Genomic DNA, 20,944 nt, shown 5'->3' with positions numbered 1-20,944 from the left:
TGACTCATTCTCATATGCACCTAAGTATCTCTTATGGATAATATATATTCAACCATTAGTAATTTAATTATTAGCTTTAAATGCATATCAGGTTTATTCGGAGTAAAAGGAATGAAAATTGTGCTTCCAGTCCCGTCTCTTGCCTTTCAGTTACTGAATATTTATCCTAAATATAATATATGCTCACACGAGGTACTAGTACTACTGTCTCGATCTTCAGCTGTTCAATCTCTTGTCAACCAACGTCAGTTTAATAATGTCCTCAAGAAACGAACCATCAATAGTTATCGATAATATGCAACCATTGATCCAACCAGTCAACATGGTGATTGACTTACCGTAGATCATGGACAGACCAGATTCATGCACGAATCGAAGCCGGCGGTGTTTGAAGAGCCAGATCGTCAGAATCGTTAGTAGAAGGATTCCAAGAAGGATGAGGATAGTTGCACTATCTGTCTTATGCACGGTGAGCACCTGCTCCTCTTCCTCCAATGCAACCGACATCTTTGTTTTTAATGTTTCTACAGCTTCACAAATCTTACGAGATCAACTAGCATATCGACATTTCCAAAACACGAATACACGTCATGTTGACATTGGGCTCAGGCCGCCATGTTGGAAACTCCCCATACAAATTATACGCTCTTAGTTTCGCAATTTATTGGTTATTTCACAATTCCTTTGTAGTCTACTAATTAACTTAAATCACAAATTACTTACTAAATAACAAGACTGAAATAATTCTGCACTTGTCATTATTGTCCCCGAAACTTCATAATCACAATACATTTAATCTGATACGAAACTGTGTGCATTCTGCTTTACGTTGCGTGGAGATCTGATCATAAGTTTAGGGAAGTTTTATAGTCCAGGAAATTCATAATTTATCAGAATATCTAAATGTCAGTACTTAGATTGAGGTTACGAAAGCGGAAAAAAATTCATATCCGGCTTGTGTTTGGAGAAAAACGCGAACTAATAATGACTTGTACATAATATTATATGAACAAAATAACCACCAGTCAGTAAAAGCAGGGACGTATATAACAGTATTATAAGTCCCTGGTAAGAGATTAACATAAATAAGGTTTATTTTTTTATGTTTATTTTTTTATATTAAAAAAATGATATTGTTTAAAAACCAAACAAGTTATGTTTTTCCTTTCCTAGCGAACACTCTTTTTTCCATTAATAATTATTTCAGACCTGAGGGGATCAGAATATGCATAGATCAGTTCTTCAACTATGAATAGCCATCTTGCAACCGTTGATAGACGAAAGAAATATGACAATGTCCATTTTAAGTTGGTAATAGTATATTGTCGTTATATTGATTTTGATCATATGCAATTCATCACCAGTAATTGTATAGTATCTATTATAAATGAAACGTTCACTTAAAGTTTTGCTAAAGGGCTGTAACTCCAGATTACACGTACTTCGACAAATAAACCGGCTTTTATAATGTCCATAAGTTTTAAGATAATCTAATTTAGTTAAGATATAATCAGTCAACTTGTTGTATAGTGGTTACGATCATTAAAATTATCATTAGTTTTATATAAATACTTATTTAAGTATTCCTTATTTTCCAAGTTTTGTTTGAAGCTCGCTCACGACGTTGGGCTTTGTGCATGTCTGGTGGCCCAGTTTTTAACCTCGTTTTTATTTGTCATTACTTACTTGTATTGAACAAGATTTACATTGTAGGTATCGTCGTAAAGCAGGGCTGCTTCTGCATAACGCTTACCCTTCAGAAACACCTGGTCTTATTATTGTATTTTATATGGGAGGGAAAACGGGATGGTTCCATGTCATCTAGTCGGGATTAGTGATATTCTGTCGAATTTTCTTTTATCGGTCTGGATGCATCTCAAAGCGATGTGATAAAAGTCGGATTAAACGTCTTCATCGTTTCGTTCAGTTTTTGGCCAAGTTGCATCGAAATGGATCAAGCTTGAATTAAGATTCTGTTGACTTGTCGATACTTTTGTTCACTTTATCCACCAAATCAACATTAACTGCTATCTATGGTGTTAATCCATGCAAAATTGTGTAGAATTCTGCCAAAAACGTCCAGAGTTGTGCTAAGAGAAATACGGGAAAATGTTGAAACTGTTTGGCTACACATACGATCACAGCATCAACTATATGGAAGTAAGTCATAAAGTATATAGGCCAAAATCTACAGAACATCTTGTTAAGCTTTCCAAAATGGCGCAATGTCGCCATAGTGATCTCATTGAGAACTATTCTATTTCTTTGAAGCTGGACGTATTTGATGCTCATTAGTTAGTCGTTATTGTATGTCTTGTTCTCATTTAAGAACGTGAAATGGCTTACTTGGATTGACCAAGGTTTACATGACGGGTTTCGCCAATGAAGCAGAAGACGCTTACTCTTCAGGAACACCTGATCTTATTCTCCTTGTAGTTATTCAGGAGTCTTCGTATAGATGTCTTTTCTCGATCTTTTTGCCTCAGCGTTTTATTGGGTTTTTTTGTCATAGTGGTTTTGTTGAATTTGAATTATGATTATGTTGTCATGTTGCTTTTTTTCTTTTCTTTTTTTTTTTTTTTTTTATCTTTATTTTTGTTCATATCCTGAAATATTTAGATCACTTATGTAAAAGAAGCTAGATGAAAAAATAGTTCATGGTGTATTACCTTCTTTCTGAGATGTTTGTTTTCTATTTGTAGTCCAGGTATCATTAATTTTTGGAATCGCGTCCGGGAGCGGTGTACAAGATTTCACCTTAACATTCTTAATGTCAGAGACTTGCGCGTGCGCATTATTTGCTAGATAACTTCCTGTGCACATGGTACTGTTACGGAATCAATGTCATCGTAAACGTTATCTAACTACCTATGAAAATGAAGTTGTTGAGTGTAGCCAACGCACGTTCATGTTTACGTATAGGTAAATGTACCAGACTGCCAAAGGTAAGACGTCTCAAGACAGTGATACATATTGAAAGCTGCTTAAAGCTGAAATGCATCACGTTCACCGCATCGATCGGCAACTGTCAGACGGTGCAAAGCTAGTGCTCGAGGCTGAATGGTAGCAAAACAAAAACGAAGATAATATTCTCATTCACTCAGTTCGCTTATCTCTGATTTCGAAATGGAAACTTTATGTATCTGGAACACCTTTCATTGAAGTTTAAAAAATAGGCCTTTGATATAAGTGTATCAATTATAGTTATATAAACACAAGTAAGTCTTGTCATTGATGAAAGTGAAACATTAAGTTAAAAACAAAAAAAACCCAGAAACATCTATTATTTATTATTTATTTCAATGCTACCGCTAGGGATCGAACCCTCGACCTCTGACTAATTAGTCTGACGCTCAACTAATCGAGTTAAAGAGAAGCCGATTGGTATATTGTGACTAGTATTTACCAGGGTTACACATTGTTTGTGATGGGACAGTTTTGCCCAATTTTGTGAAGAATGTTGGTGAAATGAGAAGGAAAATTTTAAGGAGTAGATTGCAAGTTTTGAGAATTTTGCATTCATTTGTTATAATGTCATGGTTGTCCATTGGATTACACTATGCAATGTATGGCTGATTGAATTGTAAGCAAATTAGACTATTTATTATGCTGGTGGAAAATATGTATATTCTGTCATACAGGTGAATTATACCTGCTATTGAACGGCTGGAAACCATGAAATACCCATGTTATGCTGTATTAAGCCCATCTGTACAGATGTAGATCTATCCTGTCTAATTCTTATTTTTGTCCTTTTTATTTGCAGGGCTATTATGTACCAGCAGCATCTTATGCAGGAGGTAGAACATTTGGAGTAAGTTGCTTATGTTATTGCAATGATAATCTTAGAGGAGGCCAATAGGCATGAGTTCCTAAAAACTTAAAAATTTTTCCATTTTCTTTTTTTCCTTTAATTCTACTGTAAAATGGTTAACCTTGTTTTCAGTTTGGTTGATTTGTACATTTGGGTCATGCATTACACTCATGTTCAAAAATAGTAAAACTGTGTGAAATTTCAAAAGTTTCTTTCTTTACAAACAGATATTTGTGTAATTGATCTACCTACAGTAATCTTGTTGAATTTGCCAGACATTTACAATGGTCATTTGCTTAAATGATTTCAGGATGTCATGGAAGATGTTTCGAAAATTCGAAACATTGGAATCTCCGCTCACATTGATTCAGGAAAAACGACACTGACAGAGCGACTCCTCTTCTATACAGGAAAACTGGCAGAAATGCATGAGGTATAAAATGGAATAAAGTCTTATTTACGATCTTTGTGTGCCCTGTTAGTATTCTGTTAGTGGGGGGTATCAAAATGGAGTCCTTGTCTCCTCATAAGTAAAGAGGTCATGTACTGACGGTCTCTGGCCATTAAAATAGTAATTTTTGAAGGATTCAAATTTCAAGAAAAAAAAATAATAAAAATTTGGTACATTTGAATGAAATCGATACTGAGACTAAAGTCCATTTTAATCATATCTGTGAAAATAACATTCTCTCTTTAAAAGTTGAAATTTTTGACAAATTACAAAATTTCAACTGTCAAAAACCACCAACATTTACATTACTTGTGAAGTACAGGGAATACTTTACATCAATTTTGCCAGTGAAAGCAGGAGACTGTGAATGTGAAATCTTAGAATCAGATATGTTCCCAGTTGGGTACATAGCTCATGCTAATTTCAGTTATTGTGATGAGATGCCTGTTAGCTATCCTGGAATCAAATTGTAGAATTTTCGTATCGCTTATCCTAAGACTTGTAAATACCTCACAGCATATTTAGGGAATTTACATGCTGGGTGGTGAATCAATTTTTATCCTGTAAACAATAAGTAAACACTCTAGTGTTAAGGTATTTGTCCAATAACATATAGGGTGAAGGGCTTTCCAGTTTCTTTAATAAATGACATTGACCCACTTTTGAGGTCACTAGAGTTAAATGTATTGAACTCTTCATATGACCCCTAAGCCCATCCCATCTCATCTCATTCTGAATAAAGATCATAGCTTGATAATCTGTGAACAAATTTGGTTCATATTAACTCTGTAGTATCATAACATCAAGTTCTACATGTTATCAGATTCTGGTTGGAACGGGAGTTGAGGTATTCACATTCTTCAGAGATGTTTACAAAGTTAATACAATTTCATCTGATTTTCTTCTAGGTAAAAGGCAAAGATGCTGTTGGAGCTAAGATGGATTTCATGGAACTGGAACGACAACGTGGTATCACTATACAGTCTGCAGCTACATATGTGCTTTGGCAGGGCCATAACATCAACATCATTGACACACCAGGCCATATAGACTTTACTGTTGAAGTAGAAAGAGCACTGCGAGTCCTTGATGGTGCTGTTCTTGTCTTGTGTGGGGTTGGAGGTGTCCAGTCCCAGACGCTCACAGTAAACAGACAGATGAAACGATATAATATTCCTTGTCTGGCCTTTGTCAACAAGCTGGACAGGGGTGGAGCCAACCCTTACAGAGTGTTGAATCAACTCAGGTAAGAAATCCAGTGTATTCCACATCCAGGTGTGTGATTGTTTGCTGTATTGAGGTGTCATACTGGCTTTTCAGGAATATGTACTGCATGTTTAAAAGTCTAAAGCTACATACTGAACAAAAGTGACAGTAAGGGAGTTCTGTATGGTCAAACCACTCCAAATATGTAAGACCACTTTTGTCCCATCCCCACAATGTCTGAATAGTGATACTTCACCCTACTATCATATGTGGGCTATAAAACTGTCTTTAATCTTAAGTCCTACAGGAAGCAAATAAATTGCTGTCCTTGAAATTTTAGGTTTTCACTCTTGTGTTCCTGTCGTGATGGCTCATGGATCGTAGGGAGGGCGGGATTGTTTCGAATCTTTTGTTGTTGGGATACAAAGATGGGTGTTGGTACTGTATTAGCATACTAAAGTTATGGTAATTATTACTGAAATGAAATTGATGTTTGTGGTATATCTACAGTCATTGAGGAAATGCATTAATTACTGTGCTTGGCATGTGTGATATGTCTACAGTAATTCCAGAAGTGAATGAATTGCTGTCTTCAGAATCTGATATTTGTCATGTGTCTACTTTTGGGTAGAAAATGACATTTGTTGTATATCTGTAGTCTTTCAGGTATAAGTTTCTGTTCTAAAATTAGGCATTTGTTTACTGATACATTTTAATTTTTCAGATCAAAACTGAAGCACAATGCTGCTCTATTGCATCTGCCAGTAGGATTAGAGAAGGAACATGAGGGAATTATCGATGTGATTGAGAGAAAAGCTGTCTTTTTTGATGGGCCAATGGGGTAAGTTTGATTTTGCTGAGATTCTCACTGCTACGAAGGGATGGAAGCTTAGTTAAGATGATCACATGTCAGCTGATATCAAATTAAATTTTGTTTGTGTTAATTTTTTCCGATATTTCACTGCAGAAAACTCATGTTTGGTTGAGACAGTTGACCATCATAACTTTATTGGCATATTAGTACAAAGATGAATTGTGTATCTACAAACACTGCTGTAGATAGAACAGTTAGTGGATTACTTTTCATCAGGAAACCACGGAAATAAGATTACCTCAAAAACATATGTGTTTAGGGTGTTGTAATCTGTTGCCTGTGTTGTATTTAATTGTGGTATAGAATCTTATCTGTTTACCTGATATTTGTCTATATAATTGTTCCATGCTTGTTGGATATATCAAAATAGTGAAAATAAAAAATGAAAGAGCTGTACAGATGAGAATTTTACTGCTGTTGATATGACACTTAAATTTTGATTGAAATAAAAGCAAAATTCTTGTTTGCTTACTGTCAGAAAATTATGCTTGTGGTAATACTCGGTTTCTGTCTGGTGAGGCACATTGACCTCTTGTTTTATCTTTTTTTTTATTTGATTTTAGTCTCAATGTTGTTGAAGAAGAAATTCCACCGGACATGAGAGCACAGACTGAAGATACTAGACAAGAGCTGATTGGTTAGTAAAATTATAAAAAGGAGCTGATTGGTCAGTAAAATTACAAAAGGAATTGATTGGTCAGTAAGATACTAAACAGGAGCTGATTGGACAGTAAGACAAGCATTCTTGGTAGGAGCTGATTGGTTAGTACAATTATTAACAGCTGATTGGTTACTAAAGATAAAGACACTTGACATCTAATTGGTTTGTAAGTTACTAAGACAAACATACTAGATAGGAGGTGATTGATTAGTAAGATTATAAACAAGAGCTGATTGGTCTGTAAGAACCAGGACCTGATTGGTCAGTAGAAAGGAGATGATTCATTATTAACATATACCATACATGAAGTACTTACTTGCAAGTACTAAAAGATGTAACTCTGTCATTGCAGAAAGGGTGGCAGATGCTGATGAGAGTTTAGCAGACTTATTCCTGGAAGAGAAAACACCAACAGAAAAAGAAATTCATGTTTGTATATTTTAAGTTTTTCCTTCCATTTGATAACGTTGAATGAAGATAAATAACATATACCTATGTATTGCTAATTCCATTGTAGTAAAAAGGATATCAGAAATTTTAAAAGAATGTATATTGAATTTTATCTTTAGATAAATTCCTGTTTAAAGCCTTCAACGATGGATTGTTAAACTTGCTGAAGGCCGAATACAATCTCGCTGAAGTCCTGCATTTTGCAGATTAATTTAGAATATGTTATAGCAGCTGTGAAAACCACCAATTTTTATTGTATCTTGAAGGAAAGGTCTTGAGTTCTTGAATACTGAAGAAAATTAGAACTGCATGCTCATCATATATATATAAATATGCAGAGAAAGGACATAGTTACCTCCCTTCACCTTTATATATCATATGTATGTTCACGTATGAAACAACAAGTAATGGATTTATAATAGCCCCAATGAATTTCAATCTTTTAGGATGCCATTAGAAGAACATGTTTGAAACGTACTTTTACCCCAGTCATGCTGGGATCTGCCCTCAAGAACAAAGGTGTGCAGCCACTGTTAGATGCTGTGGTGCGGTATCTTCCCAACCCCACAGAAGTAGAAAACTTTTGTATTGACAACAGTGTTGAGGGGTAAGTAACATAAGGTCAAAAGAAAGCAGTATAAACACTGCAGTCATGTAGTATGAAAGACTACCAGTTATCTATGGACACCATTTTCGATATGGAAAATATTTTTGTAGGTTTGATTTAGTGTTTAATTGCTGCTGTATAGTCGGCTATATTTGTGGGGGTTTAATTTTGCTATAGTTGTGGTCATTATAGATAGCACGATCTTTGAAGGTAATAATGTATAGACATGGGCAAAATGTAATACACATGAATTCACTCATACTTTGACATCCACAAATTATTAGCCTTGCAAAATTAAACAACATTGTATGTTCCTTAAAGCGTCTGACTTAAAAAATTTGAAGTAAGTGCCAACAGCTATCTTTCTCTATTCTCTCCTTTGGCTCTATGCAGTTACCTCCCTTTTTATGTTATTTAGAAAGTGACATGTGTTTAGTAGGTGTAGTAATCGATGTTTACTCTCTTGTTCAGGAAGGAAGAAAAAGTTGTGATGAATCCAGCGAGGACAAGTGACAATCCATTCATTGGTCTTGCTTTTAAGTTGGAAGTAAGTGTGTTTTCTCTAGAGAAAAGGAATTATATATTGCAGAAACAAATATTTCTTGTTCAAAAATTTAACAGAGGTTTAAGAGAAATAAGTGTCATCTGTTCAAACAATATCTCTACTGACATTGAATAAGTTGATAACGTTTTCCTGTTGTCATAAGTCTGTAAAGGATTGATATGTATAGTGTCTTCAAAAAGCTGGGAGACTTGACCTGCTGACCTACATGTTTATTAGTGCTGTGAGATATTATCGAAATACCGGTGTACCTCAATGTACAGAGGTCGATACAATATACCGGTATGCAATCCCTAAAATCCGGTATATCGCAATGGTTTATTCATGTTTATCAGTAATCACAATTTTCACAATATTTGTTAACACAAATAACGTAAATTGTTTAAATGTGAAACAAACATACAAGATTGTCATATTGTTGCTACGTGGTCTTTGAAACGCTTGATCGCCATGTTAAAATCATGCATTTTCGTTATTGTAATTCTTGACATACTTATTCACAGCATCGGTGCTACTAAACACAGAATTCTTTCGAAATTTGCACATGAGGTTCATATATAAGATTATCTAAAATCACATAAAACAAGATATTAAACCTTAATCATTTTGTAATAATATATTGACATGATCGTAATCAACTGACATACATAGCTTCAAGTTTCTTGTTTCAGTGATTGTAAGTATAGGAATGAGTACTCACTTAAGCTTCTCCAGAAACGATGATATTGTTCGGCTTCAAGTTTGCAATGCATGTGACGCAATAAATCATTCAGAAGTCACCGCTTTATGCACCTCACCAAAACGGGTACAATAGGCATTTCATATTCATGTAACTAAAGTCAATATATTGCAATACATACCACAATATCTTGTTGGATATTGCAATACATTGCAATATGGTTTTGTCCGCAATACACAGCACTAATGTTTATCACATTTTCTGTTGTAGGCTGGGAGATTTGGCCAGTTGACCTACATGAGGTGTTACCAAGGTGCCCTGAACAGAGGAGATACCATCTTCAACACAAGGACAGGCAAGAAGGTTCGGGTACCCCGTCTTGGGCGTATGAATGCTGATGAATTGGAGGTAAATATTTCATAACCTAAATGCTGCTGTTACTGAATGTTGATTTTTGAAGAAATTTTCCAAATTTAAGACTGTTTTATTTTCATTTTAGGATCTAAGTATGACATATGCAGGCGATATCTCGGCTTTATTTGGGATAGACTGTGCCAGTGGAGATACTTTCGTCACCAAGGGCAATACCCATTTGTCAATGGTAAGTAATTACTGATTTTAGTTTTGGATGTTGGTGGTCCATTTGTCCATCTGTCTTTTCATTTGGGTGTCTGCTCATCTTCTTATATACCAAAATTTTACAGATGACATCATCAGTTCCCCATGTGTGTCTGTCTGTCCCCTTCCAATGTATTCTTTCATGTCCTGAACTGATTTTCTGTATATGTCTTGAAGCAGTATCATTACCTTAGCACCTCAATCTCTAACGGAATTTAGATAAAACTGTCTGCCAAAGCCAACCACTGTGTACAGGGAAACTTCAGCTGGAGTTTGATCTTCGCTTTCTTCACCGTTGGGTGAAGAGAGAAAAAATGAAGTGTAGGCAAATGCTAAAATTAATATTTGACTGTTTTGGGAGAAAATTTATCACTGAATGCAATTAATCAGTTCTAAGTGAAAGCATAAGAAACCACAACCAAATGTTTCCTGGTTTACAACATTGTGATTTTACACCGAGGGAGTTCTAAAAATACAGGTTACTGAGGCTGAATTTGACCTTTATTTCATGCAGCAGTTACAAACTAGTTTGTATTTTGATATGAAGTATTGTGTTCTCCATTTCTGGAAAACCAAGTACTACAATGTGTATACTAAGCTGCCTTTGTGATAGGAATATATAGACATAGGGTTGTGGCGATACAACTTTGTACTGTTCTAATCATAAAGAGATAAACATTATCAGCTGTGGGATCTCTATAATACTATAATGTGATAATCGTTTGTTCCAGGAAAGTATGCATGTGCCAGAACCTGTTATATCCATGTCTATTAAGCCAGTTGACAAAAAGTCAAATGAGAATTTCTCAAAAGGTATAAGTCGATTCACAAAGGAAGACCCAACCTTCCGTGTTTATTGGGATGAGGAGAATAAGGAAACTATTGCATCAGGAATGGGCGAGTTACATTTAGACATATATGCTCAGGTGAGTCAAGTAAGGAAATAGAGTACTAACTCCATATATGGTATTATTATACATTAGTAGTAATGTAGAGTCTGTTATTTTGAAGGGGATAATATTTTTCACCATTTCCATCGTTTTATTTTCAAAAACTGATATTTCATAGATGCTTGATATCGTGGATAAATGAAAACCCAATAAATCCACTTGTACTAATTCAATGGGTCATTCACAAATAAATTCTTGGATGAAAAGTACACACAAACTCCACAAAGATAAACCCAACATGAAAATGAATGATTTTTCAATAAAATTTCCATTTCAACTGATCAGTGTTCTTTCTGAAATGAAATAAAAAGGTTTTTACCCAAAAGAGTAGAAAAAACCCTGTCTTTCCTAAAACTTAATATGTAAACATGATATTTGATATTTGAATATTTTCCTTGTCAGTTTATTTACTCAGCTGCTGTTTTTGGTATTTTACAGAGATTAGAACGGGAATTTAATGCCAAGTGCATCCTGGGAAAACCAAGGGTCGCATTTATAGAAACACTAACCAATAAAGTGGAGTAAGTAAATATTTTTTTACATCAGCTGTCACGTACATCCTGAAATCATCTAACAATTGTCTTATTTATCAGAATAATTTTTATACGCGGCCAGAGGCGGTCGTATATTGGTGTTATCTTCTCTGTCTGTCCATCCGTACGTCCATTTGTTGTGAACGCAACTCCTCCTAAACTAATCATCAGATTTTCATGAAACTTGCTCAATGTCACTACTACAATGGGTAGATATGCATGAATAATTAAAAGGACCAATCTTGATCTTTATGTTTTGTGGCGGCGTATATTGTGTCCACGGCAATCTTGTTACTTATGCAGTATTCTGTGACATTTTTGCCCTGAATATGTCTGCAATATTCTGTGACATATTTGCTATGACTCTGTACATTGGACTGTGTAGTTTGTAGGGTATATAATTTTCCATTATTTACAGCAATTAGATTTAAAGGATAATCAAATACCCAGGAAACATTTGCGCATAACAGTGAATTAAAATCGCTGAAAATATCTGTTATACTTGTATACATTACTGCAAATTATAGACAGTAACAAATGGACGATCCTAACGTTAGCCATCTTTTATATCTGATTAAATATAAGCTAGTGATTTTCCAAAAATATAACTGTCATTAATTATAGAATAACATGGTTAATCACAGCTCTAGGAGAATTATGACGTCACAGTGTTTTATCTCCATAATGTCTCCGTGTTGACCTAACAACTGCTGCCATATTGAGAGGTGAAATTGTATTTCATGGCTTAGGGAAGTTGTTTAAATTATCTTGAGGAAGGCCGCATAGCATACATAAGATGTCGACATAGTAAATTACTACAAACGTCCTTAGAGTGTATAGATTCCTCTGTTCTATCTTTATAAATTATAGACATTTGGAAACATGTGGATTAGTCCAAACCAGACGGCCGCTATGATAAATATGTCCAATTAACAACTCTACATTATAATAGTGAAGAACAGCTGGTGCAATTGTATTAACTCTCTCTGCTTTGTGATATTGGCTTAGCACAACGATATATTTTTAATATTTTCAGATTTGAACATTTGCACAAGAAACAGACTGGAGGACGAGGAGAATATGCTAAGGTCATAGGATCTGTAGAGGTGAGGCAGATTGTAATTTATATTGTATAGAAATGATAGTTGTAGGATCTGTAGAGGTGAGGCAGCTTGTAATTTATATTGTATAGAATTGATAGTTGTAGGATCTGTAGAGGTGAGACAGCTTGTAATTTATAGTGTTTAGAATTGATAGTTGTAGGATCTGTAGAGGTGAGGCAGAATGTAATTTATATTTATTAGAAAAGATTGCATTCGTATGATCTGTCAACAATGTATGAAATGTATATGAATTGGTGTCAAAGTCAAATAATTATATCATCGATGAATCAATCATTCACCTTTGTAAACATAAAAAAGTTTGAAATAATGAGGAAATTGATACATTTATTGTAAAGCTAAGATTGATATGAATATAATATTGTAGTCTTGAGTCCAGCTGTGCATATGAGTTTCACAGAATAGCACTTCTATGTATAAGATAAATAATATGAAAATATAAAAAAGTGTAACAAATATTACTGTACAACCTACTTGTTTGTATGAAAATTGTAATCATTTTTACAGCTCTAACATTTGCTAAATTGAGCATTCTGACACATTTTGATAGGTTAGTGACCTTGTTTTATATCTGGGTTTTTAAAAACATAATTTAAGGGTCAAAAAATGAGAAATAGTGTCCCAATAGTCACTGGATACTTGCAATGATATCACAATAGTAATTTTTACTACCGTAATACTAACTGATATATATTTTATTGCCTCAATAGTCACCCCTTATGAGTATGTTGTTAGTTTTTGATTATGTCACTCTTTATTGAAGGCTAGGGCCTTGTTGAGCTATGTAATCTTCAGTTAGTCACGGTTTGTAGGAGTTACTGCCCCTTTTTTTCATTTGGTTTAATCGTTAATCATGACCTGAATTTTCCTTATTTCAGCCTCTTCCACCTCAAGAAAACACCAAGATTATATTTCAGGATGAAACTATGGGAACAGCTATACCAAAAAATTACATAGCGGCTATTGAAAAGGTAAGTCTTTAGAAGCAAGAGCTCGATGAGATGTGTTATACAATATGTGTGAAATTATCTTGTACTAAGTACATTATAAGGCTGAAAGGTGATGCTCTTTGTTGGTAACTTGTAATCTAAACAAGTTGTACTTTTAAATAATCACATTTATAATGTTTGAATATCATTTTTAATTGGACTTTTATTTCTGAAAATTCAAGATCAAATTCAGCACATCATTGAACATTTGATGAAAAAGTATTTTAAACTATTATTTTCAGGGATTCAGAGAGGCTTGTTTGAAGGGGGAATTGAGTGGTTTCAAAGCATCAGGAGTTATGATCCGATTAACAGATGGTAAGTTTCTAAAAGCTGGTCAGCTACACAAAATGATCAGGAAAAATTACATGAGAACATATAGTTAATACAATAAACTTAAAAAAGAAAACAAATGAAGCAAAAGCACAAGGGTGTATTGTTTTTGACTAACATACTGTAAAAGACAAGTCAGGTTATGTCAAGGTGCAGAATCAAGTACTAATAACTTTTCCTACATAAGAGCTGAATGACCCTTTATATTTCACACTTGATTCTCAATTCAAATCACCCTGTGTCTGTGGTCCGCTGTCTGTGGTCCGTCATCTGTCCATCTGTCCGTAAGCAATTCTTGTCATTGCTATTTATTGAGAAGCACTAGATGGATCTTCTCAATTTCATATGTAGGTTCCCCTTTGTTCCTAGTCGAACATGGTCTTATTTATCGACAGATTAGAAAAACAACATGGCCGACAGTCAGCCATCATGGATTTTTATTGTAATAGATTGTTATCTCTATTTCTGGAGAAGTGCTGGTTGGATCTTTTCAAATTTCATCAGTAGATATCCGTTTGATCCTTAGTGGTAAACTTTTGAATAGCTGACAGACAGCCATCTTTGATTATGACTAAGAAAGTTTGTAATTCTATTTCCTCAGAAATCCTTAATAGATCTTTCTTAGATGGCCCACCAGGTTGATTCTAGAGACTGGGATTTCCTTTGTTATATGTTAACCTTTCTCACTACAGGTATGGCCCACCAGGCAGATTCTAGTGACTGGGCTTTCCTTTGTAATATTTCAACCTTTCTCGCTACAGGTATGGCCCACCAGGTTGATTCTAGTGACTGGGCTTTCCTTTGTAATATTTCAACCTTTCTCGCTACAGGTATGGCCCACCAGGTTGATTCTAGTGACTGGGCTTTCCTTTGTAATATTTCAACCTTTCTCGCTACAGGTATGGCCCACCAGGTTGATTCTAGTGACTGGGCTTTCCTTTGTAATATTTCAACCTTTCTCGCTACAGGTATGGCCCACCAGGTTGATTCTAGTGACTGGGCTTTCCTTTGTAATATTTCAACCTTTCTCACCACAGGTATGACCCACCAGGTTGATTCTAGTGACTGGGCTTTCCTTTGTAATATAACAACCTTTAAAACCACAGGTATGACCCACCAGGTTGATTCTATGACTGGGCTTTCCTTTGTAATATTTCAACCTTTCTCACCACAGGTATGACCCACCAGGTTGATTCTAGTGACTGGGCTTTCCTTTGTAATATTTCAACCTTTCTCACCACAGGTATGACCCACCAGGTTGATTCTAGTGACTGGGCTTTCCTTTGTAATATTTCAACCTTTCTCGCTACAGGTATGGCCCACCAGGTTGATTCTAGTGACTGGGCTTTCCTTTGTAATATTTCAACCTTTCTCGCTACAGGTATGGCCCACCAGGTTGATTCTAGTGACTGGGCTTTCCTTTGTAATATTTCAACCTTTCTCGCTACAGGTATGGCCCACCAGGTTGATTCTAGTGACTGGGCTTTCCTTTGTAATATTTCAACCTTTCTCACCACAGGTATGACCCACCAGGTTGATTCTAGTGACTGGGCTTTCCTTTGTAATATTTCAACCTTTCTCACCACAGGTATGACCCACCAGGTTGATTCTAGTGACTGGGCTTTCTTGTGTTATATTTTAACCTTTCTCACTCACAGGTATGGCCCACCAGGTTGATTCTAGTGACTGGGCTTTCCAACAGGCAGGAGAAGCAGCCATGAGGAAAGGTAATAATTAGCTTCCTCCTCCGATGAATTCTCTTACATAACATCACATATTTGCCTTTAATCTATTGTCTTAGCTTTCCTTTTAGAAACCTTGTCATTAAAATTTTGACGGCAGATTCTATAAACATTTTAGATATTAGTTATCACTTTGTCCATGTACTTACTTACAAAACACAAAATTTGTGTACATATCTTGAACTCTTTAGATTTAGTTCACATTCACACCATATTATCACACCATGTAGTTTTACACCAGACTGGATTCTGGTGGTTATCATTCAACATTACAGAGTCACAAGTCTGGCATGCAAAATTGACACGAAAAGGACAAGATTGATAAATAAGATAATTACTGTATATATTATGCAAATTGTCTGAGTCAGTATCAAGCAAAATCAGGATGAAGGGCTTAAAATGTGATAGCAGCTAGCAAGTCAGAAAACTAACAAACAGCAATGACAGTGCCCTGTTTTGGACATTGAAAAATATGTCAATTATAATATGATTATCTTTTTAAAAACTTGCATGTTCAACTGTTAAGAAACTGACAGGTTTCATTTATTCTGCTTCACATCTGATATCACGATAAACCAGAAGCCATGAGCACATGTCTGTTTTCATGTGTATTAGCGAAAGTTAGCGTTGACATATTAGTATTCGGAGTATGGCTTGAGTCTTATCAGGCTATGGATTTAAATCATCATCTATATTAGTCTTATGGATGTAAGGTATCTTTTAATGCTCACTCCAAAGCTTCACAGTATCATAGTTCTCCATATAATTGGATTTTAATTGTGAATAGTCAATGTTTAATAGTCCAAAACCACACCTGACCAGTCCTTTAATAAAAAGATCAGGGGATTGGGGGGTACGTCTAAAATCTTTTCACTTTTAATTGTGAAAAAGTATATTTGCAACTGTTTAAAACAGGACATGCTGGGACCAGGATGCTCATACTAGCCACAATATCATACATTAAAGTAGCTTTTCTTCCTGCAGTATTTTCTTTTTATAATATATGTTTGATACAGTTTCTGTCACTCAACTGACAGAGCTTGTTTCTCAGTTGGTATAGAATGGTAGATAACCACACTGGAGACCTGGGTTCGATTCAGATAGATGAGTTTTAGTCTGTACTCAATAGTACACTTGTATACAGGAGCAATTTGCCTTTTTACTTCATCTCTTAATTGGTAAACAATTAATTATGATTGTATGTCAGCTGACCAATTGGGTCAATTTCTTCAAGTAAAAAGCTAAGATTACATCATGTATGTGTACTTTTCATTGTTTGTTTTACAGTGATGGAAGACGGTCTGTGGCAAATGTTAGAGCCGGTAATGGATGTAGAGGTGAACTTTCCTGCTGAGTTTCAAGGGGAAGTTCTTGCCAGTCTCAATAAACGGGACTCCATCATGATGGGACAAGATGCTAACGATGAATTTGTATCACTTTTTGCACAGGTACGTCTTTACAGCAGTATATTGTTGTGGACGGGTTACACCATAAATATATTGGCCATCAAACACTGATTTTAAACAATTATTCCTATATAAAAAGCCACTGCCTTGATAATGTTTAGCTCATCTATTCTTTGAACTGTTTTTCACTCGGTACTGGATTACCACTGTTAGGGAGGGGGTGTGGTGTGGCTATTACTTATCCAAATAAACAATATACTTGCCAGCCAGTTCCAGTTGCAATGACGTTTTTTATACGCCCGTCCGGCATCCGTCGTAAACTTTTATTTGTCCGGAGATCTCCTCCTACATTTTTCAGCCGATCTTTATGAAGCTTGGTAGGCTTAATCACCATGATATGAAGTTGTGTTTTCCTGAACAGGGTTTTGATTAGACGATTTGAATAAGAGTTATGCCCCTTTGCTGTTTTGGGATATTCACAGGCTTATTTTGTTCCGCTTTGCGGTGCTCTTGTTTAGACTTTGTGGTGTTGAGATTCATTATGTTTCCCGGGAATGAAATGTGTTATAGTTGTTGTTGATATTAAAGTCAAAGGTTAAATAAGTGAAGAATTTTCAGCAGAATCTTGATATCCATGCTGTCAGATTTGAACCCTAAGTAAAAGTGAAATTTCTACTGTGCCTATATCATCCAATAGGCAGTGTGCTTTTCCTAGCAACTATGTTATTGTGATCTTCAGCCTTGAGGTAAATGTTCAGAGCAGTCTTGTCTTGTTGATAATTATAGGCATGTAAGGTGAAATATATATTTAATTGAGAAAACAAATCTCTAGTTTTCACTACGCATTTGATAGTAGAATTATTACCCTTGTCGGTTATGATGGATATTAATGGTTTTGTACAGATTTAGTATCCGAGACGCTTTATCCAAACACAATACCATTCATTTCAGACACCTTTAAACCAAATGTTTGGCTACATGACTGAGCTTCGAGCTAAGACCCAGGGAAGAGGAGAATTTACTATGGAGTACAGTCGATACTGCCCAATGAAGCCGGAGATAGAAGAACAGCTGATAGAGGCTCACAGACGGGAACAGGAGCAACAGAACAAAAATCTCAAACGCAAGAAAAACTGATGTTGGTCAAACATAGAGTTATGTCCCTTACAAACCATTAATTTATTCAAATATCTGTGAATGCTTGTAGTGTCTTCAGACTATTTACCAGATAACAAGGAAATCTATTGGTAATAAATCAGAAGTTTATAAGGATCAGAAAGGAATGCCATATCGCCGGTTATTTTTGCCGGATACTTTTTTTTGCTATTTTGCTATTTTGAAGTATGTTATAAATGACCACGAAAATTTCATCCATGAAATAATGATGTATAAGATGTCCTTTTACATCCAGACAGCGAAATTTTAATTTGTTTAAACATAATTGAATCATTTTAGAACAAAATTGTGAAAATTAAGAATTTTGACACATGAAACTCACCCGCTATCCAGTACTGTGACAAAAGGAAAATAGAATTAAAATGGCTGCCATGAAATTGATTCAAATTTGAATGAATTATCAGTTTTCCTTATCCTGTGAGACATGGATATATTACGGGTATATGTCCACATTCTGTTGTAAAGAAGTATGTGTAGGTTACATATTATATGTAGTTGCGAAGATTGGTTAAATCTTAATTATTAAATATACACTGCCAGAAAACAGGGCATTCTACTGAGGGTTTTGAGGGACTGAATATAAGGGCCCCATTCACAGTAGAATTTATTTCCAAATATGGTCGAATTCCCAAAATGTATTCATGAAGTTTACTCCTGTAAAATTCCTCCCCAATTGATAAAATTTTGTCCCAAAATGTGATAAACAGGCTTTAAAAAGAAAAACCCTGGTACTGTAGGATGAGGGATTTTATTTCATCAATGTTTTCCAGAATTAAATACAATTGCGACAGACAGGTATTTCGAAAATGGGAAAAATTACATGGCCATTGTGCCAAATACATCCTGTTTGCAGTACTACGTGTTCTATCTGTAAAATAACTGCAGTGATAAAGTTTTTGTACTTTTATTTTCATGGTTGATTAAATTCCATGACATAGTGAAGATCAAATATTCCCATTATATACATATGTATACATTGTCTTAAAGGGAAAATATTCCTAAAATGGTACATTTGTGTTGTCCAACTCTTTAAAAATTATAGTTTAAATATAGATTTACCAGGAATTAAAACTGTGACTGAAAATCATAATTTTTGATCAATTACTTCAGACACTGTTTTACAGGCATCCCTGGTTAAAATTTGTCGTCCTTATTCCAGTCCTAAGTATACAGCTTTCAGTATGCTACTGCATCCATCTGTCCATCTATTAACTTGATTTTCAAAATACTTCTAACCCACATTGCCAGACTGGATTTTTATCTATTTTGATTTGAAGTCTTTTAAAATGGAAAATCTTTCAAACTGTTCTTCTTTTCTGATTCTGTTTAGATCAGGGATTTTGATGAGAATTGGTCTTGATCATCCCCAGATAGACTGAAGAGTTATCAGTTTTGTATAAATAAAGGGTCTGACCCCAACTGGGGATGAAGTTTTTAAATTTTACTTCAAATTAAGCGATTTTTAAATCTAATTTGAATCATATTCGAGTGATATGGAATAGCTTTTATATGAACTGTTACTCTCAGACCCCATGTTAAAAGGTGGGGCCAAATGAGAAAATTGCCAAAGTTGTTCATATCTTACTTAAATCTGTACTTCCATCAAGGTTTACTTTACATTTAGTCCTGAAAATCACACTCCAAGTCGATCAGACAGACTTTGAATCCTGAAAGTTATTTACCAAATATACTGTATATTTTGATGTACAGATCCAATATACAAAGTTATCATGCATGACATGAGTGTGATTTATATGTATTTTTTGAAATAAAAATATAGTGAACTGTGGGTTGCCTCCCTTGAATTTGGTGTCCTAGATTCCAAAATATTTGTAAAACCTGTTAAACTTTCTCTTATCAAATGGTCTAGTATTCTTGTTACAAATGAAAACAACATTGGAGGCTTGTATTTTTTTTTTTTATTTTTTTTGTCTAATTTTTTTTATCTTTTTTTATTCTTTTAACTCTTTCATCTTAATTTATGAATTAAAATTTGTAAAAATGAAATGAAATAAAAATAGATAAACATAAATTATTATCTATATTTCTGTTATCAGCAATATGTCCTCGTGAAACTGTGATTGGCTGACACCCCAACCCACAACAAAACAATATTTTTCTAGCTACTTGTATAACACTTTGTCATCTCTCTTGAAACTTTGGAATTACTTCAACGAATTTCAGAGAGAGAATGCTTACAGAATCCAAAATGTTTTTTATTTGTTTATTTTTTTTCCAACAAATTCACACATACAGAAGAATCAATATAGTAATAACAGTCTGTATACCACCCTCCTCTATCCTCCTCTTTTTTATTTATTTTTACTCAATTGATCTTTATCAATGTTGTTTGATAATAATTAAATGTATCTTAGCATTCGTGATGATAATATGCATTAACGTATGAATCTGTGTGTGTCTGTACATTGGTGTTTGAACTTTGTGACTGTTGAGTATGAATCTGTGTGTATCTGTACATTGGTGTTTGAACTTTGTGACTGTTGAGTATGAATCTGTGTGTATCTGTACATTGGTGTTTGAACTTTGTGACTGTTGAGTATGAATCTGTGAATTTCATGAACTGATACTGTGTGCCGGTTGGGAATGAGTCCTTGAGAGTTTGTTGAGCGGATACTGTATGATAATGTATATGATGTTTTTTGTTCCAATGTGTATGGCATCATGTTTTGTAATGATTGATAAATGTGCAAATGAAAAATTAAAAAGAAATAAAAAAAAATACAAACATACGTCAATTGGTTATGATATTTT

General features: G+C 34.7%; 2 protein-coding genes across 2 annotated transcripts in view; one reads left to right on the top strand and one right to left on the bottom strand.

The window, feature by feature from the left end:
• LOC132551145 (sodium/hydrogen exchanger 7-like) overlaps positions 1 to 551 on the bottom strand; it is a 37,782-nt gene extending 37,231 nt beyond the window's left edge. The window contains 1 exon segment of the mRNA XM_060215257.1: positions 339 to 551. Coding sequence (XP_060071240.1) covers positions 339 to 507 — 169 coding nt within the window. The 5' untranslated portion in view covers positions 508 to 551.
• Positions 552 to 2,836: 2,285 nt separating this feature from the next.
• Positions 2,837 to 20,070, top strand: LOC132551143 (elongation factor G, mitochondrial-like). The gene is made up of 19 exons (XM_060215254.1): positions 2,837 to 2,945; positions 3,767 to 3,814; positions 4,125 to 4,247; positions 5,174 to 5,511; positions 6,196 to 6,312; positions 6,909 to 6,982; positions 7,359 to 7,435; positions 7,903 to 8,063; positions 8,535 to 8,610; positions 9,575 to 9,712; positions 9,804 to 9,905; positions 10,654 to 10,848; positions 11,311 to 11,393; positions 12,442 to 12,511; positions 13,405 to 13,497; positions 13,758 to 13,833; positions 15,507 to 15,575; positions 16,878 to 17,038; positions 17,948 to 20,070. Exons 1-19 carry the CDS (start codon positions 2,871 to 2,873, stop codon positions 18,131 to 18,133), a joined length of 2,262 nt encoding a protein of 753 aa, XP_060071237.1. The 5' UTR covers positions 2,837 to 2,870; the 3' UTR covers positions 18,134 to 20,070.
• The last annotated feature ends 874 nt before the right edge of the window (positions 20,071 to 20,944 follow it).

Source organism: Ylistrum balloti, unplaced genomic scaffold (assembly GCF_031769215.1).
Source record: "Ylistrum balloti isolate Yb309-2 unplaced genomic scaffold, AGI_CSIRO_Ybal_v1 Utg370180, whole genome shotgun sequence".
Taxonomy (NCBI): domain Eukaryota; kingdom Metazoa; phylum Mollusca; class Bivalvia; order Pectinida; family Pectinidae; genus Ylistrum; species Ylistrum balloti.
This window is presented reverse-complemented; position numbering and strand designations above follow the sequence as displayed.

Excerpts from the sequence above, each read along its gene's own strand:
- LOC132551143 (XM_060215254.1), top strand. The coding sequence starts at position 2,871 with ATGAAAATGAAGTTGTTGAGTGTAGCCAACGCACGTTCATGTTTACGT. Across the intron at positions 6,313-6,908 it reads TTTTTTGATGGGCCAATGGG|TCTCAATGTTGTTGAAGAAG; the intron begins GTAAGTTTGATT and ends ATTTGATTTTAG. Across the intron at positions 8,064-8,534 it reads ATTGACAACAGTGTTGAGGG|GAAGGAAGAAAAAGTTGTGA; the intron begins GTAAGTAACATA and ends TCTCTTGTTCAG.